Source organism: Cryptosporidium ubiquitum (genome assembly GCF_001865345.1).
Source record: "Cryptosporidium ubiquitum isolate 39726 chromosome Unknown contig_11, whole genome shotgun sequence".
NCBI lineage: Eukaryota > Apicomplexa > Conoidasida > Eucoccidiorida > Cryptosporidiidae > Cryptosporidium > Cryptosporidium ubiquitum.
The window spans coordinates 687,120-714,444 of NW_021639812.1; the positions used below are offsets into that span (position 1 = coordinate 687,120).

The following is a 27,325-nucleotide window of genomic DNA, read 5'->3' on the forward strand; positions in this document are numbered from 1 at the left end:
AATTTTGCCACGTAATTTATTCCACATTAAATTTTGATTGCATGCAAATACCGGTATTGAAAAAAAATGCCTGATATTGCATGTAATTACGTGTGTAAAAAAAAATTATTTAATAACAGAAATAGTGAAATTAAAAAGAAATGAAATATGATAAAAATAGATTAAAAGATGGTGAAAATTTAAGATAATAATATTGGTAATAAGTAATTTGAAAATAAATGAATTATTTAGTGATAGGAAAAAAAAGATGAATTAAAAAGAAGGTGATGAATGAATTGAATGACAAGAGAAGAGTTATTGCTAGTGTTGGGATCTTCACTATGAGAATTAAGATAATATAGGAGGAGAAATTAATGAAGGAAAGTAATAAGTCATTGAATTATTTCAGGATCATTTTGGAATAAAATAACAAATCAAATACATTTCTCGTTGAGGGGGTAGTTTTAATGATAAAAATAATGGGGAATTTTGGTAGAAATATTGGTAGGAACAAAACTAATGATAATAATACCAAGTTAAATATGAAGCCTTAAGATGAGTAAAAGTAATGAATAAGCAAAACAACAACAGGTATATCCGGGCACACTGAGAAAAATAGTAGTCTCTATCATTTATTTAGCAATTTTCTCTTTATTAATGAAAAACACCTTATTGTAAAGATGATGCTTTTTTATAAGCCGATATTGGCAGAGTTAACATATTTTGAACAAAAAAAATTAAGCGGTAAGACAAAAATGTCTCTAAAAGCAAATATTAAAGTTAAAAAAAAAGAACAAAGTAATAAAATAATAACAATAAATAAAAGTAATAGTTGGGTCTAGGTCAAAAAGTTAAAGGGTGACTGGATTTCACTCTGATTTCTAAAATGAAGAAGGGAATTACTTCCTTAATAGATTCAATCGTAGAGAAAAACCCATACGATTATTCATTATGGGAAAATATATTCACGGTGAAATCAGAGAGTGAGGTTTTTGAAAGAGCTTTGGAGTTTTTTCCAACAAGTCCAATAGTTTGGAAAAGATATATTGAATACCTTCAGTCCCAGAAGAGCACAGATGAGAAAGTTTTATTAGGTATTTATCAGAGATGTATTCATCAATGTTCTTGTATAATGATATGGAAGTTATTTATACCATTCGTGGATGAAAAAATTAATAGCTTAAAGGATCGTTATCAGATATATCAGTTGGCATTAGATACAATAGGATCAGATCCTAGGAGTGGGTTTATTTGGCAAAGAATGTATAAATTAAGATTATTAGTTTACAATACTTTAATATCAAAGAATGAGGCAAGTTTATCTGGGAATACATTACTATTAAACCCATTTGAAACAAGTACTATACCAATAATCAGTGAACAAATTGATGAATGTTTTGCATTGGGTGATAAAATTGCGACCATAGTAACTTTGAGACAATTCTTTATACAATGGTTAACAACTCCTGTTGGTAATTTAGAAACTGCATTTATAGCATATTCATTGTTTGAAAATTCTATTTCAAGTTCAAGCACTACTGATGTTCCAAATATGAACATTGGTATGGTTGTAGGAGGGGTTGTTCCTGTTTCAGAATCTGCTAGTAAGTTGGTTACTAAAAATTTGTTACAGTCTGGAGAAAAGTTGGTAAATGTTTCCAAGATTGTTCATAAGAATATGATGGTGCTAGTGGATAATTTACATGAGGATATCCCAGCAAAGCCATTAGATAAGAGTAATAGAAATGAATGGATGGGTAAATTTATTCCTTGGAAAAGATACATATTATTTGAGAAAAGTAATCCTTTGGGATTAGAAAAGCCACAATATTTCAATAGAGTTTCTTACTCCTATAGAAATTGTCTTTTATACTTTTCATATCACCCAGAAGTCTGGTACGAGTACTTTATTTTTGTTTGGAACTCTCATCCAGTTCAATTAACTGGTATGGATATGGCAACTGAACTTTTAAGTTCAGCAATACAGCGTTTTCTACCTAAAGATGAGATTTTGAAGCTGGTATTAGCTGAGGTTTATGAGCTAAGAAAAAAATTAGATAAAGTGATGCATTTATATCATTCAATGGTTTATATTGAGAGTTCTGGAGAAGTCATTCAAATAGAAGAATCTGTAGTACCAGTAACAGATGAAAGTAATGCTGATAGTAGTGTTAATATTAGTCATTCAAATGGTGTTAAAAACAGTAATAATGTTGGTTTAAGTAATGCTAGTAGTGCTACTGGAGTAAATAATGCTGGTGGAAATGCTGTAAATATGATAAGTAATGACCAAATTAATCACCAACTTGCTAGACAAATTGAAACTAGTGACCACCATGTTTCTATGAGTAGTAGGAGAGTCAGCCAAGTTACATCCAATAATCCTATTGAAAAAGGAGAAGTATTTGGTGGAAATGGAAATTCTGTAACTAGTAATGGAATTAAGTCTGGAGGAAATATTCATGAGAATTCTAATGGATTAGGTCTTACTACAGATTTTCTTGTTACTGAAAGAACAGATGGCAATACAATAAGTAAACAGTTTTCTCAAATGTTAACTAGTGGATTAAATCATAAACAATATAATCCAGGAGTCTCAGCTGTTGTAATTATTGAGTATTTGAACTTCATACTTCGAATTACTAACGATAAAATTATTTGGAGAGAAGTCTTTTTGGATTACGTAAAAAGATCTCCAAGGATTGCTGATATTAAATGGATTTGTTACTCTCAAGCATTGAATGAATGGAGATTATACAATAATCTTGAGGGTGCTTATCAGATTTTTTATTTTGGAATGTACTATAGACATTTATTTCTGGATGTTCCATTTATGTCTTGTTTTGTATCTTTTCTATTAGATACTGGCAGGCTTCAACAAGCAAGGAATACCCTTCAATCATCCATTTATGAGATTTACAAAGAGACTGGTAAAGTTCCAAAACAGCTTTGGCTTCAATGGTTTCATTTAGAAAGAATGAGTGGATCTTCCATTTATTCTTTAAATTACTTAAGTAGGATTTATCAATTACAAAAAGATGGAAGAAATGTTGAAATTGATATGCTTTTAAGTAAAAGACAGCAAAAAGCATGGCATGCTATTTTAGGAGCTCCTGAATTTGCTGAATTAAATAAGGAGTATATTGGTAATGATAATATTGATCCTAAGACTAAAGTATATGGTCATTCATATATTTTTAATCCAATTGATGATGATACTATAATGGGAGCTTTATCATCAACTAACTTAAATGATAATACTGGATGTGCAAGTAACATTACCAATAACTTTAATAATGTAATTCAGAACCAAAAAGGAACAAATACTATTGGAGCAGGAATGATTGGAAATTCAAGACGAAATTTAGAACCTATTAATTCTAACAAATTCATATTAACTTGCCCAAGTAAATTCAGAACAGCCTTTGAGTGTTTTAGACTTGGTTCTATATACCCAAATAGTTCTTGGTCAGAGTTTTATCTCGAAGGAGAGGAAGGACAGAATTTGTTTATGCAAGGAGTGGGTTTATCTTCTCAAGTTGAGGATGAGAGAATGGCTATGGGATATTGTAGTAATTGTTCCAAATCATCAAAATTGGCAATTAATGGGAATAATAATAATAATAATAATAATAATAATAATAATAATAATAATAACAACTTTAGCTCAAATATTGTTTCTAATACTAATTGTACTTGCCAGACTAAGTCAAAAAGTATTAGTAATTCATCTAGAGCAATTTCAGAAGAAGGTAAACCTGCCACATCTCTGAATGTATCTTCTTCTTCTTCTTCTTCTTCTTCTTCTGGTAACTGTGGTTATATTTCTGGTGGTAGAGACACTAAATATTATAATGATCAGAGTAACCATGTTGATCTAGATGATGATTTTGAGAGTTTCCTGCTTCAAAGACCTTTTGAATTTAAGCTTACTCAAGGAAGATTAGGAGGAACAAGGATGTTAAGAAGAAGAGTTGGGGAATCTGATGGAATAAGAAATTCTCAGACAGTATTAGGAGGTACTAATATTAATGCTAATAGTATTGATAGATATTTTAATACTAGTGGTGGGGTAGTTATGGATGAGGATGAAGATTATTACTGTTATGAAAATTCAGACTTGGATAGTATAGAAGGTTTAGATGATGAGGAAATGGAATATTATTATTTAAACAACAGAACATCAGATTTTACTCATATTAATGAGTTTAAATGGTCTAGAGTGGGAAGAAGTTTATGTTCAAAACCAGATACCTCAACTATGGTTAAATTTAAATTTGAGACTTATCCAATTAAAAATAACTCAATAACTGGTGTATCAACACAATTACAAAGTCAAATATTAAAAAGTACTTTAAGTAATTTAAACAATGGAGATGTATTAAATAATATAGAAGAAATGCAAGATTTTAATTCTTTTATGGAGGATACTAATAAATCTTTCAATACTTTATTACCTAAAGGAATAGTTGACTTTGTTGCTTTACTTCCTCCTAGAAATATTCCAACAAGTTCAATTAGAAATTTACTTGGTATTACTCAAGAAGTTGTTGATCTTTTATTAACTAATCTTCAGACATGCCTTCTACCTCAAAAACTTGATGTATATAAATACTCTCCAATGACATCCCTGGCATATTTATGCAATCAAAAAAATAATCAAGTAAATAATAATAATAATAATAATAAAGATGATGAACATAATAATATGAATGATTATAATGATGAGCAGAATAATAATGGAAATAATTCAAATAATAATCCAGATTTTGTTATACCACGTAAATCTTCAATAGGTACCGGATTTTCAGATCCTATTTCTAATATCTCCTTAATTGACAATCAAAACCTAAATAATTTAAAATCTTCTATCTCCTCAAATACTAATTTTGATCTCAATACATTGCAAGAAATTATTCAAAAATCCGTTCCTTGGATTTCTACTAGTAATAATAATAATATGAATATGAATACGAATACAGGTAACGATTTATTAAATAATGCAAATAACAGTTCTAGTAATAACACGTTTTTCACCCCATGTAATGTACCGAATCCAAACAGATTTTCCAATAAACCCAAAAATTCGAATTCGAAAGTACAAATCCAACTTTAATCTTTATAATAATTATGATTAGATTTTCCATTTGAATATAAAAAAAAACTACTATTTATATATTAATTTTGATTTTTGTTAGCCTTTATTTTTTGTCCTTATCCTCTTTTAAGCCTCATTTTTCCAAAAATGGATTTAATCCCACTTTTACCTCTTTTCCACCTTGATTGAGTAATAGAATTGATTTCTTTTGAAGTGGATGAAGAAGCAGAGTTAAAACTTTTATTATTATTACGATAAATAGAAGAACTTAGTGAAAATGATAAAGATGGCGATGGGGACATTGGAGACTCCGGATTTATGCTTATTTGCGATTTCGATCTACTATGATGAAATCCTGATGATGATAATGGTTCTTTTTTTTTAATTTCTTTTCCTTTAGTCTTTTGTTCTCCCTTTTTTTTTTCCTTAAAATTAGTATTCATATAATTCTCGTTTTGGTATTGACTATCCTCTTCATCTTCGTTTTCGTCCTCATATTCATCTTCATCTTCATCTTTGTTTTCATATTCACCATACTCATCCTCATACTCGTCCTCGTCCTCGTCCTCGTTTTCGTACTCGTCCTCATCTCCATCCTCCAGTGCATACTCACCATCCTCCTCTTCATCTTCCCTTTCATCCTCTTCCTCTTCTTCACTTTCGTCCTCATTTTCATATTCATCTTCCTCTTCATAATCATTACCACTTACTTTCCACCCTAGTGAATTAAGATGAATCTTTCTATCTAAATTCTCTTCATCCTCATCATCGTCTTCATCTTCTTTAAATTTCCCATTAAATTCATCGTTCATCAAACTCTTATTAATACTGTATACTTTATATTCTTGATTCTCTAATTCCATTGGTATCTTATTATTTACTGATGAAATCTTATTGCTGGAATTTATTCCTCTTTTTGATTTATTTGAATTTTCTTCATCTTTTTCTTCTTCATAGTCCCCATTCTCATCATTATAATCATCAATTTCCTTAAATCTTTCATTATTAACCCTTAATGATCCAATATTTACCAAAATCTCAGATTCTTCCTCCTTATTCTCATTAATATCCATATCCATTAAAAATGTGTTAAAGAAATCAATTTCTTTATTTTGCCTATTCTCGTCGTTATAATAGTAATTATTATAGTCCTGCTCATCTTTATAATATTCCTCCACCTTTTTATTAATTATTTTTTCCCTTGTAAATATTTCAGATACATTACTCCATTGATCTATATCATAACCTTCATTTAAATCCTTTAAGTTAAATTGAATTCCTTTCATTTTTTTTTCTTCTTCTTCATATTCATCTTCATCTTCTTCTTCTTCCCCTCCTTCTCCTTCTCTTCTCTTTACTTTTGATGACGATATTATTATCCTTGTGGGTGGGCTTTGTTTATGTATTCCTGTAGTATCTAATAATTTTTGATGATTAAGATTCTTCTTTGTATCAACATTTGGAACATCCAAGTTATTATTTCTATAATTATCTCCAGTCTCTCCTAATCCACCTCTTCTTCTTTTACCAATTTCTTGATTCTCTCTTTCATTTAATAATGAAATCTCATCGGGAGATAACAATGAATGATCTTCTGATGGTGATATTACTATTGATGAATCCAAATTTGGTAATATTGGTTGCTTTCTATAATCATAATCCAATGAATGGAATAAATATATTATTGGTGGTAAAAATGCATTATTTATTTTATCAGTATTAATAAATCCTGCTATTGACATTGATCTTTCCCACTTTTCATATTCTGTTAATGATTTACATCTTACTGATAATGCATCATAATCATCTTCTTTTCTTCTTAATACAACAGATCTTCCTGCTCTACTTGCCACACAAATATAATCATTTGTTGTATACTTAATATATCCACATTCTGGGAATTTTCTGGTTACTGAATCCATGTTATCATGAACACCATTATTATTATTATTATTATTGTTATTATTATTATTATTATTATTACTATTATTATTATTATTATTATTATTATTATTATTGTTACTTCCCTTATTGAAATACCTATTCTCATTCATAGCATGCCTTATACTAGCCAATTTCTCTCTATTCTTTGATGTAGAATATACACATAATAAACCTTCTTTTGCTCCAATAATGTATTCAGCTTTTAATGATGTTGCAATATTAGTCTCTAATAATGGGAAATCTACATTCACCAAATCCTTATTCATTATATCAAAGTTTGATAATGTTTGTAAATTAATAATAATTCTAACTTCACCTGCTTTTCCTCTTCTTGTTAAAAATACTATTTGACGTTTCTTTGCATCACCAGAATATTCAGTATCTTTAAATGGTATTATAAATAATGGTGTATTTTTTAATCTTGATTCTTGATTCTTAAATATCTCAATTGATTGATAATCTGTTATATTATAAAAGTCTTTATATATTGGCTTAGATTCTTTTGTATCAATATTTTTTAATTGTTCAGTTCCATTACTCTTAACTATACCAAATAATGATATATCAAAAGTATATTTACTCATACAAGACTTTGTTACACCATTTATAAATCCACAAAATTGTAATGCTATATTCCATCTTGTAAACTCATCCATATTTGCACAATCTAATACAATCTTTTTACGTGTTCCATCATTTTGTGAATGCAATAATATAATCTCATTTCTATCTGAATTTACATGACAATTTGTATCATCTGGAGATATAGTTAAAAATGAATGATTTGTATTTTTCTCATTGTTTTTATAGAAATGCATTTTATTTTTACAAACAACGCACATTTGATTCAAAACAGGTTTATCTTCTGGCTTAATTTCTTGTATTCCTCCTTCTCTTAATCTTGACCATGATCTATTAAACTCTTCAAGAGATGAGAACATATAATAAAAACTTTCAAATTGATTATTTCTTGATTTGATTAATAATATACTCATTTTCCTTCGATCACATTCTATAGTACATTCTTTTACATCAATTTTTGTAAATGGTATTGTATCGATTTCATCATGGTATAGATTAACTTGAGAATCCTTGATTAATATAACCCCATGTCTCATATTTGGATTTTTTGAAGAATTATTATCATTATTATTTTCTTCAGATTTATTATTTGAGAAATTTGTAGATTTTGGTACTAACTTTTTATCAGATATTCCAGATTGTTTAACATTAGAATCGTTTCCTTTAGTATTTAATTTAGAAGCAAGTAATCCAAGGTTTTTATCAACTTCCATCCAAGTACAAGAAATGAGTGATTTTTTCAAATCTTCATAGTCTCTGAGATCTTCAGGTGTGATAAATATTGTATTATTATTACCACTATTGTCACTTGAATCAGTTATTGTAATAATTGTTTTTTTGTTATTAATACTTAACTTTGAATTAACAGTATGGATGGGATTTCTTCCATTACTAAATGATAAATAGTTATTATATATAGACATTTGTGAGGTTTGATAATTTTTACTGTTTTCTGAATCCATAATCTTAACTGATATAACCACATGATCTTTGGTATTATTATTATTATTATTAGTATTATTATTATTAAGATTATTATCATTATTGATATTAACATTAATATTACGATTAACATTTGGATTTCTATTTAATTTATTATTCGGATATCTAATATTGATCTTGTTTAAATCCTCACCTTGGTAAAATTGAGAATTTTCGGTTTTTCCAGACTCAATAAAACCTCCATAGCATAAAGCATAGTACCAACGATTAAATTCATCCTCAGTCTGACAATGCAATATATGATTCTCAATCTGATCAGAAGTAGTTGAAGTCCTTGTTAAGACAAACTGTTTACTCTTTTCATATATTTCAACATTACATTTCCATGGTTTAATGGAAAATAATGGAACCTCTTCCTCCATATTTTGAAATATTGCAATATTTCCTGATTCAACGCGAACAAATAAATTAAAGAATCCAGGAGGAGATATATTATCATTTTTCTCATCAGAACCTGAAGTTGATCTTGTATTGTAATTAACACTGTGGCTTACAACGGAAGAATAAAACCATCTATAATCAGATGCTTTCTCTTTGTAACAAGTTGCATCACTTCTAGTAAAGCCTAACTGATCCAAACCTTTAAGTAAACGAGAAATTAACATTCTCTGCTCTTCCATAGTTTTGTATTGAATAATATCTATATCATCGGGTGTACTAGAATAACTCAATTCATTATTTTCATCATTATATTTATCTTCATCACCACCAATCATTACACCCATTCTTTGCATCTTTGGTAAAGATTTAGTAATTTCGGATACTACTTGTTCAGCAAATTGTTTTGGTGACATATTTTTTAATGGATTTGCATCCATTCCTTGAGAAAATAAATCAAGTTGCCTACTAGTTATAACCACAGGAGGAACTAGGGACTTTTCTCTATTCAAAGCTTCTACTGCCGTATTTAATCTCTGTATTTCTACTCTCTGTTGTTCCACTAATAACTGATGCTCCAGTAAATCACTCTCCAACTGAAGCAAACACATTTTGTTAACTCTCAATTCTTCTGTTCGGAAATCTAAATCTCTCGCCAATTTTGTATGTTTGTTCAAATCTGCATTTACTGCTTGTATTGCAGCGCTATCAGATCCTTTTGAAGTTCTGGGTTCACCTGATTTCCTATTGTTTTCCTCCTGTTGACGCTTTAATTTTTCATTTTCAGCCAGTAAACGCTGGTTTTCTTGTTTCAAATGATTGTTTTCAATGGGTAGATTACCAGCCATTCCTCTTAAACTTTTTAATTCATTTTCCTGTGCTAGTAATTGAGATTCTGCTACTCCCAAAGCTTCAGTCAAATTTGTTATCAAGTTATCCGTACTATCTTGTGTGTGTCTTAATGCATTCAAATCAGCCTGCATCTCGTCTAACTGTAAACGTAGTTTTGTATTTTCTTGTATAACATCACTCATTTCCTTCATATGGGTATTTGACCAATATAATTTTTCCGCATTTAAACGTTCCAGCTCTGAACGTAGCTCCCCAATTCTTGTTCTCTGAGTAGTAATTACAATTTCAGCATCTTGTAGGACTTTTTCTTCTCTAGCTAGGAGAGATTCCTGAGTAAAGTTTGTAGCATTTTTCTTACTTGACATTTTTTTTTAGTTCTTTCTTTATCCAAATCTCCTTTTATATTTGAGTATTCTGCTCTGCATATTACTAATTTTATTACTAAAATATTAACAAAAAAATTATTTCGTCTTTGGCGTTTTCTTGACTTTTTTCTTTGTTATTTTCTTGTGGATCTGCATACCTGCATTGCCCCCCCTTCCATCTATATATACGGTCTGTCGTTACAAGTTTTAAATTAATTATATATCTTATTTTCTTACAGATTTTTAAGGCTTTATAATAACATGAATAATTTATGTTTAAACTTTATTTTTTTTTGTTTTGCTTCAATTGATTTTTACATCTTTGCCATTTACATTAGTTGAAGCCATTATGTTACATAATTAAGTTTATCCACATGAATAAAAAAAGAAAAAAAGGTAATTGAATAAAATATAATGAATAATCCACTATTTAGTTATTAAAATTTAACTAAATAATTAAATTAATTACTAATATTGCAATTGATTTCTTTTCTATTATTATTTTTTATGGCAATTTTTATCATGTGCCGGCGTTTTACTATCGTCCACATAAAAAAAATTTTCTGTATATAAATTGCATGCATGCAATAGTTACGTGTCAAAAGTGATTAAAGATAGATATATTTATAAATATTATTAAAGTTAAATCTAAGGTATTCTAATTCAAAATTACAGATTTAAAGCTATCAGTGATGTTTTGAATGAGATTTGTGGAATCATGTGTAAAATTAATACAAGGGTTTAAAATACTTTTTGCAATATCAGCTGATCTGGGTGATTTTCTATCATTTGAAGAGTATCTTTTAATTACAAAGTTTTGATTTGATTCACTTCTATATTGTTTATTCAGTCTTGAGTTGTTTGTATTGGGAAGGTTATCTCTGGAATATTTTGTGGTATTTAGTGGAGTGTGACCCGAAGAGAGCTGGTTAGAATAATTTAAGTTATTATTAAAGTGCGGATATTTCCTGTTTATAACAGGATTTGAAAAATTAAAATTTGGAGAATGTGCTGGATATATAGTTAAAACAGGATTTGAGTTTACAGGAGATTTAATTGAGGAAAACAATATGGGATTTGCGTGGGTGAAATCAATAATATTTTTCCCAATGATCACATTGTTCCCTACTTGCCCATGAAAATTAGAGTTTGAGTAATTTTGTTGGGTAAATTCCGCTGATCTATATCTTTGTTCGGTAAAGTCTGACTGATTAGAAGTCTTTCTTTCCAAAGGTTTACTAATAGAACCATTGTTAAATGATGCATTCTGCTTTCTTGTATAAAATTGCTTCTTTTCTGAAATTTGTTCAAAGTAAAGCTCTTCCCTATTTAGCGATAACCCATTATTCAGTTGCTTCCTCATTGAATTTCTTGATATATTCTCCTTATCATGGATTTCAGATTTTCTAATTGGACTGGGAACCACAAACTCATCTTTTGCATCCGAATTTTCATTACCAACTATTTTATCGTCTTTATTAGCTTTTATTTCTATTATTTGATTATTAATTACTATTTCATCCTTTTCATACCCTTTAAAATTCCTCATTTTGTAAAAGCAAATGTAAATTATTTTGTTTTTTTTAGATTCTATAATATTTATCATAGTATTTATTCCATGAAAATACCTAACCAAGTTTTGTTGAAACTCTAACATTATAGTATTCTCATCTAATGATGATAGCTCAGAGTAGTTTTCTAGTTCAGTAATTTCAACTGAATTGGACTCTTCCTTAATTATATTTTCGTTATTCATACTTTCTTTTAAATTGAAAATTAATCTATCCATTGAAAATCTCTTTTGCTTATATTCAATCAATTTTATCATGTGAAATAACATACAAATAGACTGCGTTTGTCTCGCCAATGCATAAAATCCGTCCAACATATATTTATTATATTTCTTCTTTTGTATAGAAAGTTCCTTCCAAAGCTGACTCTTATATTTCCAGTTATAAAGGCAGTTTCGAATTTGTCTTTCCTTTATTTGCTTTAACAGCATTTCTGTTCCATATATGGATACAATGATATCTTCAATGCAAAATTCGGAATCCATTATTCACTCTTACCTTCTTTTTTAGCCTTCTTTCTTTACTTTATTTATAATAATTTTCTAAAAGCAGACCTTCTGAGGTAAAAACCAAACTAACACTGGATATCTCTTTTTTTTTTTACTAGTATTCCTACAATAGCTCAGATATTTCTGGTTATTAACTTAAAAAACGTATTACTCTATACTTTGCAGTTTTTCTGAAACGAACATATGAGCACCTACAGATTCATAAAATAAAGAAATAAATCTTTCTTATTCCTATTTTTTCCTTTCCTGATTATATTACAAAAAAAAACATGCCAAAGTGTGGGGTACCGTAATAAAACATGCGAAAGACATGCAGATGGCGCGCGCGCCATCATATGGAATTAATTAGAACTAATAATTGCAACAGGATCTAGATAGTTATCAAGAAGAGACTGTAAATTTGGAAACTTGGATGTAATTTGATCAAAACATGTTCCTTCAGAAAATTCTTTCCAGTTTTCCATGGAATTGAGATCTTTCCAATAGTCCAAATCAAGTAGAAAGGAGCATTTCCCCCAAAGTAAAACAGCTTCTTCGTCTTTAGATTCAAAGTTATTAGAAAGAATCCGATTATTGAGACTCTGACCAATCAGGCTAAGTGTCTTGGTGTGTTTTATAGTTTTGATCGACGATTCTGTGTCTCCTGGTTTTGTATCTTTGAGATCTGAGACAATTTGTTTGTAAATCTTCTCTAAATAATTAAGAATAGACTCAGAATTATAATTTTCAAAAATAATATTGCCTTTTGAAATTTCTCCATTCCTGAATCCTCTGTATTTTAAGATCAGTTGATTAAATTCACTATTTGAGTTTCCTGTATGTTCGCCCACTATCTCATTTTCTGTATTATTTGTAATGTTTAGGTATTCTTGTGATTCGTTACCATTTGGGGAGGAAAGATCAATTTTAAGAGGGACGTCCTGATAATTTACAAGAAGGTAAAGAGTATTCTGTGTGTAGGTGGTAAAGTAAATTTTGTTTGGTTGGTTTGAGTGATCTAAAATATTACTACAGATCAGTTGATGACCATTTTCTGAGATGTATATGATGAAAATGTTCTTGCTGGAACTTAATATACAGTTATAAATGGTTCCAGACCTAAGAGAGGATTTTTTATTTAAAACAATCCCTTGGATTTCAGGATTTTGTATCAATGGAATATTTTGCTCAATACTGTAAATTTCATTAAGGAGTGAATGGTTTCTATCCTTTCCGTTAAAACCACTATTGTTATTAGTACAAAAAGAGGAGATGTTCACAACTTCGTGTAATAGATTCATGTTGGATGATGGCTTACGTGTCCAAATTAATAAAGGGTTTGTATTTTCACTAGTTTCTGGTAATAAGCTTGAAGCTGGAGTAAGTTGTAAAAGTTTTAACGAATTATTGGATTTGTAGACAAAAAAGAGTGCAAATTTGTGAGAATTTCCAAGGGAAACTGGAAGGTGAATTTTCATAGTAGATATTCCATTTTCAGAGTTCCTGATATTACTGTTTTCAAAATACGGTATTGCAATTAGATTTGAAGGATAAAGATCATCAATCTGGTTAAAGTTTAAAACCCAACAAAGTTCAACTACTCCAAAAGAATCGTGTCTGAAAAGAATTAGGGTTTTTGTTTTTTTTCTGTTAGATGCATTAATGTTTTCTGCTGTTACAAAACACATAAATGAGACATTCCATTTGATATAGCTTGATGGGAATGAAAATATGAGGCTATCTTCATAATGAATGATTTTTCTTAGCTTTTTCAAACTTTTTCTGTGCTCATAAGGAGTTTTTAAAGGGGCCTTAGAACTTTCAGTGTATTCGCAAAATCCTTCGAAATTATTACTTTCTTCAACTATTGGAATATGCCTAGGATTAGATTTTGGAATTCTTTCACTACTGTTCCAAGCTGATTTAAGGATTCTAACAATACTTTTAAAATGACTGTTTGATTCTGATTCTATTTCTCCACATAAAACTTCAGAATCAGGATTTTGGTTTTCTGTTTCAAAAGAACATTCATTATATGTTGCAATGTTCCACCAATTGGATGAAATAGAAATACCTAAAACTTGAGCAATTTCACCAGAAACAGTTAGTCTAAGGGTATGTAGTTGTAAAGTATTTGTAGAAATAACAAATTGAAACTCTCCATCTCCAGTTTTAATAGCAAGGGAAACATAATGACCATTTTCATCCTTTAATTCAGCCTGATCATCAACATCTTGGTCATCATCCAGCTCTAAATTATACATTTTAGGTTCTACTGAGATATTAAGACCTTGAGAATACATTTCAGAAAAAGATTTAATATCATGACAGTAAACCCATATATATCTTCTAGTCCAAGCAACCAAAACATAAACCATATCGTTATATTTAAAAAATCCAAGCTGGGAAACTAATAGAGAGCCTCCATTAGGTATAAAAGTCAGTAAGTCTTTTGGAACATTAATATTCCACTCCAACAAAAATTCGTCATTTGTGCTCCAACAACTGCATTTCCACTGAAAAGCAACTTCCAAACAATCATTCAAGTCTTCTATCTTTTCCAATGATACACATATTCCCTGGTTTGGGTCGCCTCTTACAGGTTCTTGCCTCATTTCTATTGTATTTTTCTTTTTTTCAAAAAATTCCACACTACATAATCTTAAACTCCTTCAAAATAACAGCTGGAAGAGGAACCAAATAACCTGGTTGTATTGTATTCTTCAATTTTTAATTACCTCTTTGTTTAGCTGCTTTTGATTTTTCCCTTTACATTAATACTTTAACTAGTTATTTATCGTCTAAAGTGTTGGCGCCAAAACATGTTATATTTTAAAGCTAATACATGTAATACAAATTTTAATGGTAGAAAAATTAAAAGATAATTAAAATAAAAGATTCTAGGGAATTTGAGCAGAAAATGGGTTATTAGGAATAATAAAATAGATATAATTTAACTATGTATTAAGTAATATAGTTTGTGATTAGATAAATAAGAAACAATATAGCCTGTAGATTTATATATATTATAAATCAGTCATTAATCGGTTTTGTGTTTTTTGCCTTTTCTTGGTTTCGTTAAAGACTTGTTTTTGGAACTCTGCTTACTAATATTAGTTTGATTTCCAGTAGCAATTGGTTTATAAATATTGGTAGTTTTTGATCTTTCTTTACTATTCAAATACTTATAAACAGGGTCTTCTTTCATGACTTTGGAAACTTTCATATTTCTTTTAATATCGTAAATAATTAATAATCCAACTTCTGCAATTAGACAAATAATAGAACATCCAACTCCAATGAAAATTCTAGTGTTTATGTCTTCAAGACCCATATATAGTGGAGCATAGAACCCTCCAATGAATGTTAGAATAAGACCAATGAGAGCATTCATGCTCATTAAAATATCTCTAGAATAGTGTACACCAAAAGCATCAGGGACATTATTTGAGGTCTTAACATACTTTGCCTGGGATAAGTTTTTGATTGATGACTGATATTTACGTTCTTCTGAGCGTTTTCTTAAGATTTCTATAATAGATAGATTTTTTTGAGCATTATTATTTCTTTGACTCTGCTCTGAATCTATTTCCTTTTTGCTATTCAACAAAAGTTCTTGTAGACTTGGAATAGCGTCTAAATTTTTTCTTTCATCTTCATTTTCTTTATTATTGGAGTTGTATTCCTTTACAATTTTTGAATAGGCTTTATATAACGTATCTACATCAATATTTTCCGAGTTTTTAAAGGACTTGTTACCATGTTTAGAAAAGAAATCTTTCAGTTCTGGAGTAACTGAAACCTTCATTTAGTCCATCTATTGCCACTTTTATAATTACTGTTATTATTTTTGTATTTTAATCTTAAATTTTTTTTCTCCATTGACTTTCTTTTTATTTAAATAAACAATGCTCCCGCCTAATCATGATCTTTACAATTTATATCAGAAATTATCAAAGATTTAACACATAAGATATTATTTAAGTAAGATCTTAGAATTAAAGAAAAAAGCAGATTGAATAGATTTGGCTACTATTTAGAATGAATTTTCACATATTTTTCCCAATAGACAATTTCTCAGTATAAATTCACTTTTCATATTTTATTTGCTGGTTTCTTACAATAAATTTCTAAACTCATTAATACGTTTATTTTTTCAGTTATACCATTGAATTAAGCTTGAATACTGAAATACTTCTTTTCTTTAACTACAAAAAAGGTATTTGTAGGTGTAAATATCACTAAGTTATCTTTATTTTTTCTGGTGCATTCTATTATATACTGACCAATGTTGAGTTATTTAATAGGAAAATTCAAATATTTGTATTTTTCTATCACTTTTAAATATTTCTCAGTATTTACTACCCTAGAAACTAATAATAATAGAGCAAATATATTGAAACAATTGATATTATCTTAAAGAAAAAATGATCATAAAAATGAATTGTTTTGCAAATCTTTTGTTTAATAACCACAATATTTATTTAGTTTATTTGCATGCAAGAATTGTGCAATCATTTTTGGTACCGGCATGGGCGCCACTGTACATGCAAAGAATAGTTCATGTGGATGCAGAAAAAAATAATAGTGTGGAATAAAAAGAATTATACGTATGTAATAGTAGTAAAAATTAAAATTAAAAATAAAAGTGGCAAAATAAATATCATAATATTAAAGAATAATAAAAATAAGTAAGAAAGGACAGAGATTTTCCACAATTTTTATTGTGATTCTTTTTTCTTCATTACACTTTTTCAATTATAAATGAATTCAGAATAATAATAAGCATTAACAGTTGATTATTTGAAGTAACCTTTTAAAGAAATAGAGTAAACATAAGAGCAAACAAAAAAAAAAAAATAAATAATTAGTTGAAAATTGTAATTTATTTGGAGCTAAATTTTAAATAAATCCACATTTTTATGTGCAATAATTGAATAGCTGGTACTAATATAAAAGCCAAAAATACATATATTAGTTCCTTTCATATATATAATATATGTATAATATATATATATATATTATATAATATATATTATATATATATATTATATACTGGGGAAAATGACAGACCATAATCAAATAATGGATAGTGTGATAGCAACCCCAAGAGCTTCAAGCAATGGTAGCATATTTTGGGTTACTCCAACACAATTTAATCCACAGACAGGTACTTATCAGACACATTATTACTCAGATGATTTGGTAAAGTCTGGAACAGTCAGCGTTGGCACTCCAACATGGAAGAACAATTCAATGGTGCCACAGGCAATTCCATCTTCAAATGTAAATAGCAAGTCGGTTGCAGCTCCAATTCTTATTCCTCCTCCACAAAGTCGAAATTTGGCGAATTTTGAAGATCCAGTGATAAGAATACCAGATGGGATAAGAGAATTAGAATACGAAGATGATGATGACCAGAGTGTGGTAGATATTAAACAGTTAAATAAAAATTATGATTATGATTCTGAAAACGGTGATAATTCGAATAGAGCTAAGAATGTGGTGGACGCTGTGGTTGCACTAGGCCATGTATTGGTTAAAGATTTACAAAAGGCTGTTCCAAATTTGAAAGGTGGTGGAAGTTCTATCTTTGAGAGTTGTCTTGCTGGCTCGGATCTTTCTGGACTAGAAAATGAGTTAGCATTTTCTCCAAAAAATATATTAAAAGATACATTGAAAAATAATACTCAAGTTAAGCCACATTTACTACCAAATGGGATAACTATGCAAGAATTAATTGCATCAGGAGGTAATGCAGGTAATTCACCGGATAACAGGCCCAAAAAAATGTCTAATCTCCTTTCATCTTCGACTTTGTTATCTTCAGAGTTATTCTTTGATCAAAGTAAATTCCCAAGAATGAGCTTAATTACTTATGAACCATCTAATAATAATAAAGCTATTCAATTCAACCAGGAGGCAGTAAAACGTTTAAATTCAGATTTTGGGGATTCACCTCTATGCTTTATAAGTTTGGTGGACTGTCCTAGCGATTTATTTTCAACTTTATTATTAAATCCAGATTTAGAATCATTATCAGTGCAGAAGATAATTAATAAGAAATTATCAGAAAAACAACAAAATAATAATAATAATCAAAATAGTTTGGTGGATTTATATTATTGGTATAAGGATGAAGAATTTATATATTTACTACTAGATTTTAAAATTTCGATGATACCAAAGTTACATGATATCTTATTAATTCTAGCTAATTCTATTTCATCTACAGTAGTCATGAATAATTCTGGAATAATTAATCAAGAATCTTTGAAAAAGCTTATACCAATAATGGATTTACAAAAGGAGTTTGAATTACGTCAGGAGAAGATAATTAATAAATTGGTTAAAAGTAATAGTAATACAGGCAATATTAACAGTAATAATAGTGTAAAAAGTAACGAATTTAATACTCCATCAAGAGAAATCGGAGAAAATTCAAAAGATGATGATTTCAAAACGGCTCAAGGTAATCCATTACTATTATTAACTCCAAGATATAAACCTACATTGAGATCCGAAACTATTAATGATTTTAAACAAATCACAGATCAAGAATCAGATAAAAATAATTTAAATCATGGTACTCCCAGAACATTATTATGTACTTTAAAGACAACACCAAGACCGTATTTAGTATATTTATTACATGATTTTAATTTCTTGTTGTATGATACAGCTAATAGTATGATATTAAATAGTATTGATTATTTTGAGACATTGATGACCGAATTGGGATGTGGATATGAATGTGAGGATTCACAAATTACTTATTTTGAGAATTTAAAACTTTATTTAAGATCGTACTATACAATGAAAGAATGTCATACATTAGTTTCACCATATATGATTGATAATAATGAGAGAAAGATAAGAATGGATCATATGAAACAAGTTTCTTGTTTAAGGCAGAGATTACTTGGAATAAGTAAGAATCATGCAATAAGTCATAAACTCGGACAGTACAATTCATCTTTAACAATAAATCGTTATCTTTCAATATTTTTTAATGTTTTAAATAATAATGAGACAGAAAATCTTCCAGAATTGAATGAAGTTGTACAAAGAAAATTTTGTGATAGAATCCTAACTGATGTAAATGATTATTATCTTACAGAAAACAAGAAATTAGTAGAATCTCTACCAATGGGTGAAACGGTATTGAAGGATGAAATTAAGGACATAAGATCAAAATGTATGCATTTATATAAGGAATATACAAGTACATTAATAGATACTGATATTTATATTGAATATAAGATTCAATTACAAACAGAGTTAGAAAAGAGAGAGAATGAAACAATAAAGGAAAATTTAAATGTTTCAGTAAGATATTGTACAACATATTTAAATGAGATAGCAAAAAAAAATATTTCAAATAAATTATATGGTGGAATAAGAAGTAATAATACATCTTTGGAAGGGTTAAATAATAAAAATAATATTGCAAGTTCAACAAAGCAATATAGCATATTAGATCTTGAAAAGGATTTGGATGATATATATTTAACTATGTTAAACAGTCTAAATGATAAAGTTCCAAGAGAGATATCATTAAATTGCTTTTTAAAAGTTGCAAATGAACTTAGACACGAATGGTATCAAGTAAATGGAGGTGGAAATAACCTAGGTTTAGATTTGAATTTAATTAATGGGAAAGGAGGGGATAAAATAGGAATAGAAAATTGTTTTGGAAATAAAAATAATTTTAATAATAAATTTGATGATGAGTTCATTAAAAGAATGGAAACTCCAGAAATGTTAGTAAATAGGCTTAATGCTGACTTGGAAGATATTGATTCTGAATATAATGGTTATTCTTTGATGCAGAAAAAAGAATTATTGGAGGACATATTATTAGAAGCAACAAAAAAGAAGGATAGATTAAGTGATTTTTATCAGAGTAATCAATTATATGGTTTGGATAATTTAATAGCAGCAGTTCAAGAAAGATTGGATGTAGTTAATAGTGAGAGGAAAAGTATTTTGGATAATAATGAATTACAGAGACAGATGATACTAAAGCAAAAACAAAAGCGTTGGAGAAAATTGTTTCCTTGTTTAAATAGAAATGTAAATTACAATGTAAATTCTTTGAATATGAACGGTTCTGCAAATAATTGCAATAATATTCAGATGAATGATATGAATCATTCAGTAAATGAATCATATTAAGGTAGAGAAAAGTGTGGAAAGGAGAAAACTTTCTGGAATTAATTTTGAGATTGTTAAATTGCACAAGTAAATTATAGTTTATTTGTAATGCCATCTAATATGTATTTTTAACTAACTAGAATTATGATTATGAATATGAATTAAAAGTGTGCAAGTTTAGTAAGCGTAATTAAGGAAAGAATCAAGGAGTTGAAATTCATTTTTTGAGACCAGTTTTAAATGGATTATGATGATCAATATAAATATAAAGAAAATAACTTACCGGTTTGAGACATTTCTAATTATTTACTATTTATAAAATGGTTAATTGTATGAAAAAAATTTAGTTAACATAACAAAGATATATGGCGGGAAAATATTTTAATTTTAAAATTAAAATAGCATAAATAGAAATGTCAAGTTAGTGTAGGAGATAGTAATTAAAGAAAAGGAATAAATCCCGAAAATTAGAAAGTATAGAGATATTCAATGATATTTCGATAATAATAACAAAATTAAAAAAACTTTTTTTTCCATTGAAATTTGTCTTTATATTTATTAAATATACTAGAATTACGTGTTTTTGCATGTAGTATTGACTTTGGCGGGAGATAGATGCAGGTGAAAACATTTTTTTTTAACAGGGTGAGAAATTGAAGTTTGGATGGCCTTCTGAGGGGATGTTGTAATATGGAGAAGATGACTCATAAATTGACCTGTAATTAGAGAGTGGATCTGGCGTGACTAGTTGGTTTGGTGGAGAGCTGGACTGCGCAGTAAATTGTTCTTCTTGTTTACGGGTAATTGTGCTTGAGATTGAGTTATTTTTCGATAAGAAAGAGTTGTGGGGCGGAGTAATTGTATTGTTATTAGTAGTATTATTAATATTATTATTATTGTTATTAGTATTATTATAATTATAACCAAATTTTTCGTCAATATTTTGCTTTTGGATGACAGGTAAAGCATTAGTTTTAGGATTGGGTATGGATAAAGTTGGTACAGGATGGTTATTAGTGTTAAGTGTTGATGGGGAGTGTGGTTTTGAGAGTATAGTCCTGAGGTATTCATCATTAATATTGTTAATTGTCTTGGGATTAGGGAAATGTTCTGTGGAGATATTAATGGGTGTGTTATAAATAGAACTGTTTTTGGCAATAAAATTTTGAGGTGGATGGTTATTTGTATTATAAGGTGAGATTTGGGATACTTGCGAAAATTGGTTTTGAAATTGAGTAATGGAATTAGAAAAGGGTGAAAATGGCTGTTGGTGATTTAGGTTAGTAAAATTTTGCATAGAATTTGTGATTGGAGGCCTGCTATAAAGGTGTTGATTGTTAGGCGATAATAAAGAATTATTTTTCTTTTGGAGAAAAATATCATTTCTACATCTTAAGAGATTAACAGTACCATTAAGAATTCCATTATTAACAAGTTGAAAGAAGTCATCATAAGAGCAGAAATCTTTGTTGAGGTAATCATGAATGACTTGAGATGCTAATTTTTTTGATTTCTCGGTTGAGATTTGAGTTTTTTTCTTTGGTTTGCCGTTTTTATTATTAACAGTAACTTTAATGATGCTAATGTGTTCAATAAGCTTAGCAAGCTCATCAATAGAAAGTAATCCATCACGATTGGAATCATAATAAAAGAATATGAATTGTAATCTAAGCCTATTAAAGTTTGGTGAATTTTTTTCTTTAGCATTATATGGTCTAAAAATAAGCATTCCAGTAAGAAATTCAACTTGAGTAATGTAATCATCTTGATTTCTATCCATAACTCCAAATATGGTACCTCTGTATCCAACTTCAATGATATTAACATATTCCATAAGCTTTTCAAATTCAAAGTTTGATATAAACCCTTTAACTGTATTTGAGAATGAACTAAATAAAGTTGATAAGTAATTACACTCATTTTGAACATCTAGTTCAATAACTGCTAGAGGTAGAAGTTTAGAATAGCTACTCCATTCCTTCCAGTTAGAGCTATTTAGTTTACTTAAATTACTTTTTGTGTTATCATAACCTCCAGCTTCAGTTTTTATTGTTGAATTTAAATCAAGTCCATTTGATGAGATGTTGTTGTCACATGATAATTTTCCTGCTCCAGCTCCAACTTCAGTTCTAGTCACAAATCCTGATGGTAGATAATTTACTTTAGAGGAGTACCCATTATCTATTATTTCACTAGGTTCATCAATTACATTAATTCTGTTTGGAATAGGTTCGTATCTCACTTGTTTGTTATAATTATCATTACTTTGATTAATATATTGATAAGAATGAGTGTTCTGAATACTTTTATGTTGACTAATATATCTTGGATACATATTTGGGGATGTAACAAAATTGTTATTGGTATTGTTATAATTATTATCATTTGTATTATAATAAACTCCAATATTGTTTTTTTCAGAAAAATCTGGTAATGACACTTTACATTGATTATAATCTACAGGTGAATATTGTTGCAAAATTGTTTTCATATTGCTATTAGAATTTATGTTAGTATTAATATTGCCACGTATCCCATTTTTATGATTACTACTAATATTACTTGTACAATTTCCAAAGTTAAATAGTTGGCTCATTTTATATTATATTATAGCCACTTTTCCTTCTTAATTTCACGTTATCTTGACTTAATTACTGTAATACTGTTATTTATATTATAATTGAACTCCAAACTTTTCAATTATTTCTATTTTTAGGATCACTATGCAAATACACAATAGTGGGTTTAAAAGGTAAATATATTTTTAAAAAGAAATAGATATTTTTTACTTCAATGTCAATTTAAGTAATAAACCAATAGGGCTAATTGCTAGTAAAAATACATTTACATATATTTTTAATTTCCTTTTTTTTTTTTTTTATTTTCCTCTTTTTCTATTTATTTCTTTTTAATAATAATCTACATGATATTTTCCATGTATATATTGTAAGCTTGCTTACCCGCCAAAAAAACACAATACACGTGGAGATTTTATAGTAAAATAAAATTATTTTCTACATTAATAAAAAAAAATATTAGAAAATTATCTTATATAAATTAGATCAGTGCGTTTTTTAAACAAAGCCAAAAAGTTTAATATTTCTAAATTATGTTTTTCTTAATAAAATCAAATAGTTAATATTTAAAGATAATTTACTAATTTTTGATATTAACAAATATGTATTTTCAATTTTTTCTAGTAAAGATCATATAAAACATCACAAACAGGAGCTAAAAATCAATTATTTTAATTAAAAATTATTGCGTAAATTACCGGTATTAGAAAAAAAAAATTTTACTTGCATTTTCGCATGCATGCACAAAATTTATTTTCATATTATACTAAATAAAATTTGTCCACATTAACTTACATGTGGAAAAATTGCAATTAAAAAAAACATGAATGATTAATAATAAATAAGGTATAGTAAATCTGGTTTAATAAACATTAATGGTTTGTAAAATTTCGGTTTCGAATATTTTTCTTGTTAATATCAAAACAAAGAGAAAATGATTGGAATTATTTGATTTCTAAGTTAAAATTATTTTAAGAGAGAAATAAAAGTTGCATTTAATAATTGAATTGGAGAAAAAACTTCATATTTAATGAATGGAAATAAATTGTTAATTATTTCAAAAGTAATGTGGAGATATTAAAAAATATATTTAAATTCAATGAAAGATTAAGGGTAGATTGAAATTATAAATAAAGTGTGGGGCGGCTAGTGTGTGTCATGTCGTAAAATCAATGTAAAAAATGGCTAATTAAGTAATAATATAAAAATATATATAGTTTTGTAAATATATTTTTATATTTTTTCTAAAAAATTATAATTAATTAATCAATTTACAGAGGGACAAAGAAGGAATAAAATTTTATTAAATAGTTCTTGTTATAATTTTTTTTAAAGGCAAAGTAGGGGGAAGGGGTATAAAGAAGGAATTAATTCAATTAAAAATAAATTAATAATTCAGCGGATAAAATAGATATGTAATGAAAAATATTTGGTCCTGAATCTAAAAATTAATAAATACATTAAATCAAAGTTAATGAAAAAGAATATTAAAAGGGTCGATAAAGATAATGTAAATTAACTAAAAGTAAAAGAAACAATATATATGTTTTAAAAGAGAAATAACATATTTGAGAAAAAGAAAGGTGAATTAAGAGTAAAAATTCAATTTTTCTTTTTTGATTTAATAATAAAAAACAAAAATGAGTATAAATAAGAAAAAAGATGTTGCGGAAAAGAAAATAAGATTGCCATCAAAATGTACATTTAAGGGAAATTTGGAAACATATAAGATAACAGATACATTACAAGATAGTTTATATGGTAAGGTATATCAAGGATATGGTGAAGATAGTGGGAAATTAGTAGCAATCAAAATACTAAGTAAAAATGATATAATTACTAAAGAAATGAATAGGTTATTACCAGAAACCCCATTAGCAGAAGTATTTTTTGCAGATGAAATGGCAAATCATAAATATCTTGCAACAATAAGGGATGTATTTGAAACAGAAGATTCACATTGTATAGTAAGTGATTTAGCAGATGGAGAAGATTTATTGGAGTTATTAAGAAAAAATAGGTATGGTTTAAATGAAAGTCAAGCAAAAATATGTATGAAACAAGCAGCAATAGCTTTAAGTAAATGCCATGAAAGAGGATTTGCATTACAAGATTTTAGTCTAGAGAATTGCTTATTATATTCTGTATATGAGGAAAAAGATATAAATGACGAGAATCATAGTGAAAATGTGGAAATAGAAGACGATGAGGAATACAATAAAAAAGAGGTTTTAGATATCAATAAAGATAAAAGGAAAAAATTTCAGATTAAAGTATGTGATCCAGGTCAGGCTGTGAGATTTGGTAGGTATAATCAAGAAATTGAGATACCTGTTCCATATTTAGGTTGTGTGGGTAAAAAATTTAGACCACCTGAGATATTTGAAGGTAAACCATATATTGCAAGTAAGGTAGATAGTTGGTGTTTGGGTTGGAGTACATTTTATTTATTATTTGGTACAGAGTTATTTGAAAGTGTTCATAATATAGATAATGATATTAGATGGAAGTGGTATAGTATGGGTTATAGAGATTATTTATATTCTTATTTGGGTATAAATGAGAAATTAAGTATGGATGCACGCTCATTTATTGAGTCATTGGTTCATCCCGATCCAATCAATAGAATGAGTATAAAAGAAGCATTAGATCATCCATTTTTAAGGGATGTGAATGAAGATGAAAACTTAATATTAGAGGATTGGGGAAGACCTTTATATAAATTAGAAAATTCTGTCAAATCGGTTAAAAACCCACAAGATTATACAATACCATTTATTCCGAATTTATATAAAACAAAATATTTGAAATTATATTGTACTGGTGACAAGCCGAGTGGATATTTTCCCATTAATAATAATAAAAGTAATGTGGAAGCATTTAATAATTCAAAATTGATAAAGGCTCAAAATCAGAAATCTATGATAAATAATTCTATACCAGCAACTAATAAGTATAATAATAACACTAGTAATAATAATAATAATAATAATAATAATCATCATCATCATCATCAAAGTTCAGTAGGAGGATTGACTGGTAATATTTTTCAAAAGAGAAGAGGAATGGGAAAAGGGTATGGAGGTGTTACAAGTAGTATAAATGGGAGAAATGTAATGAATACATCTGCGATTTTGATGAACTGTAATAATAATAATAATAGTAATAATAATAATATCCAGCCGAGAGTATCAATTAATAAAAACCAAATGAGTGGTTTATCTTTAGGTTTGGGAATAATGGGAATTACAGAAACAGTTTATAATCCAAACTTACATTATCAAGGACAATACCAGCAACAAATTTACCAAAATTACCATCATCATGGCTATGGATATAATACATATTATGGTTCTGGTTACTCAGGAATAGGACCATTTCACTCTCAATATGTTTCTCCAGAAATGAGTAATACTAAAATAATAGATAACACTCAAAAAAAATCAACAGAATCTGTTTCTGTTGATAAAAAAGTAATAGAAGCAAAGGAAACAACAATAGAAAAAGTCAAAGAAAAGAATTGTACTGAGTCTAGGCCCACATTGTTTCAATCATCATCCTCAAATTGCATACCTAAAGCAACAGCCACAGCAATAGCAACAACAACAAAAACAACCACAACCACTGGTACTAATAATATTGCTACTACTGCTACTACTACTGCAGCAACATCTCCTTCAATAACCACTAATCCAAATATTAATACAGTAGTTTCTTCTAATAAAGCAGCCTTACCACCATCAACAAAATTGAATAATAGTTTGTCAGATGGAAGAGGAATGTTAGGAAATTCGATGATGATACATCAAAATTATGGTTTGCCAGTAGTGGGAGGGTATTATTCATCATATGTTCCAACTCCTAAAGTAGGAATGAATGGAAATATGCAGCTGGGTTTTCCCGCATTTGCATCTGGAGCAAAGACAATTGGAACAGGAAGTAATAGTAGTGTTGTTGAGCAGTATACGAGTAGAAATAACAGTAAAAACTTTTCATATGTACCACCTCCTTTGACTAGCAGAAATATTCCAAGCAATTGCCATCTCTACAACAATAACCATAGCCACGGCCAGATCAAGGGGAAGGGAATTGGTGGAGGGGGAGTCAGTGCAAGATTGAGTTACGGATCTATGAGTTATGTGCCACCATTAATGAGAAGATAGGAGAAATGATTAGGAAAGAGATAGGGAAAATAGAGGATAAGATAAGATAGGATAGGATATACAGAGAAGTAGCTTAAATGAAGTAGAGTAACATTTTTTAAAAGATAGGACGAAGAAAAAATATATAGCTATTATAGTCAAGTATAAATATAAATTTTAAAAACAAAGTC

The 27,325-nt window shown here is 28.4% G+C and overlaps 8 protein-coding genes across 8 annotated transcripts; 3 read left to right on the forward strand and 5 right to left on the reverse strand.

Moving 5' to 3' along the window:
* Positions 1–865: 865 nt before the first annotated feature.
* cubi_00310 (mRNA 3 end processing protein) lies at positions 866–5,095 on the forward strand (the record flags this gene model as incomplete). Its single annotated transcript, XM_029017324.1, has 1 exon — positions 866–5,095. One exon carries the CDS (start codon positions 866–868, stop codon positions 5,093–5,095), a length of 4,230 nt encoding a protein of 1,409 aa, XP_028875903.1.
* Positions 5,096–5,193: 98 nt separating this feature from the next.
* On the reverse strand, positions 5,194–10,200 carry cubi_00311 (uncharacterized protein; the record flags this gene model as incomplete). The annotated part of the gene is made up of 1 exon (XM_029017325.1): positions 5,194–10,200. One exon carries the CDS (start codon positions 10,198–10,200, stop codon positions 5,194–5,196), a length of 5,007 nt encoding a protein of 1,668 aa, XP_028875904.1.
* Positions 10,201–10,858: 658 nt separating this feature from the next.
* cubi_00312 (uncharacterized protein) lies at positions 10,859–12,256 on the reverse strand (the record flags this gene model as incomplete). Its single annotated transcript, XM_029017326.1, has 1 exon — positions 10,859–12,256. One exon carries the CDS (start codon positions 12,254–12,256, stop codon positions 10,859–10,861), a length of 1,398 nt encoding a protein of 465 aa, XP_028875905.1.
* A 365-nt stretch (positions 12,257–12,621) lies between these two features.
* On the reverse strand, positions 12,622–14,874 carry cubi_00313 (uncharacterized protein; the record flags this gene model as incomplete). Its single annotated transcript, XM_029017327.1, has 1 exon — positions 12,622–14,874. The coding sequence occupies one exon, from the start codon at positions 14,872–14,874 to the stop codon at positions 12,622–12,624; it is 2,253 nt and encodes a 750-aa protein (XP_028875906.1).
* A 425-nt stretch (positions 14,875–15,299) lies between these two features.
* Positions 15,300–16,067, reverse strand: cubi_00314 (uncharacterized protein; the record flags this gene model as incomplete). Its single annotated transcript, XM_029017328.1, has 1 exon — positions 15,300–16,067. One exon carries the CDS (start codon positions 16,065–16,067, stop codon positions 15,300–15,302), a length of 768 nt encoding a protein of 255 aa, XP_028875907.1.
* A 1,256-nt stretch (positions 16,068–17,323) lies between these two features.
* On the forward strand, positions 17,324–20,437 carry cubi_00315 (uncharacterized protein; the record flags this gene model as incomplete). The annotated part of the gene is made up of 1 exon (XM_029017329.1): positions 17,324–20,437. The coding sequence occupies one exon, from the start codon at positions 17,324–17,326 to the stop codon at positions 20,435–20,437; it is 3,114 nt and encodes a 1,037-aa protein (XP_028875908.1).
* Positions 20,438–21,053: 616 nt separating this feature from the next.
* On the reverse strand, positions 21,054–23,012 carry cubi_00316 (erythrocyte membrane-associated antigen; the record flags this gene model as incomplete). The annotated part of the gene is made up of 1 exon (XM_029017330.1): positions 21,054–23,012. The coding sequence occupies one exon, from the start codon at positions 23,010–23,012 to the stop codon at positions 21,054–21,056; it is 1,959 nt and encodes a 652-aa protein (XP_028875909.1).
* Positions 23,013–24,632: 1,620 nt separating this feature from the next.
* On the forward strand, positions 24,633–27,155 carry cubi_00317 (protein kinase; the record flags this gene model as incomplete). The annotated part of the gene is made up of 1 exon (XM_029017331.1): positions 24,633–27,155. One exon carries the CDS (start codon positions 24,633–24,635, stop codon positions 27,153–27,155), a length of 2,523 nt encoding a protein of 840 aa, XP_028875910.1.
* Positions 27,156–27,325: the final 170 nt, after the last annotated feature.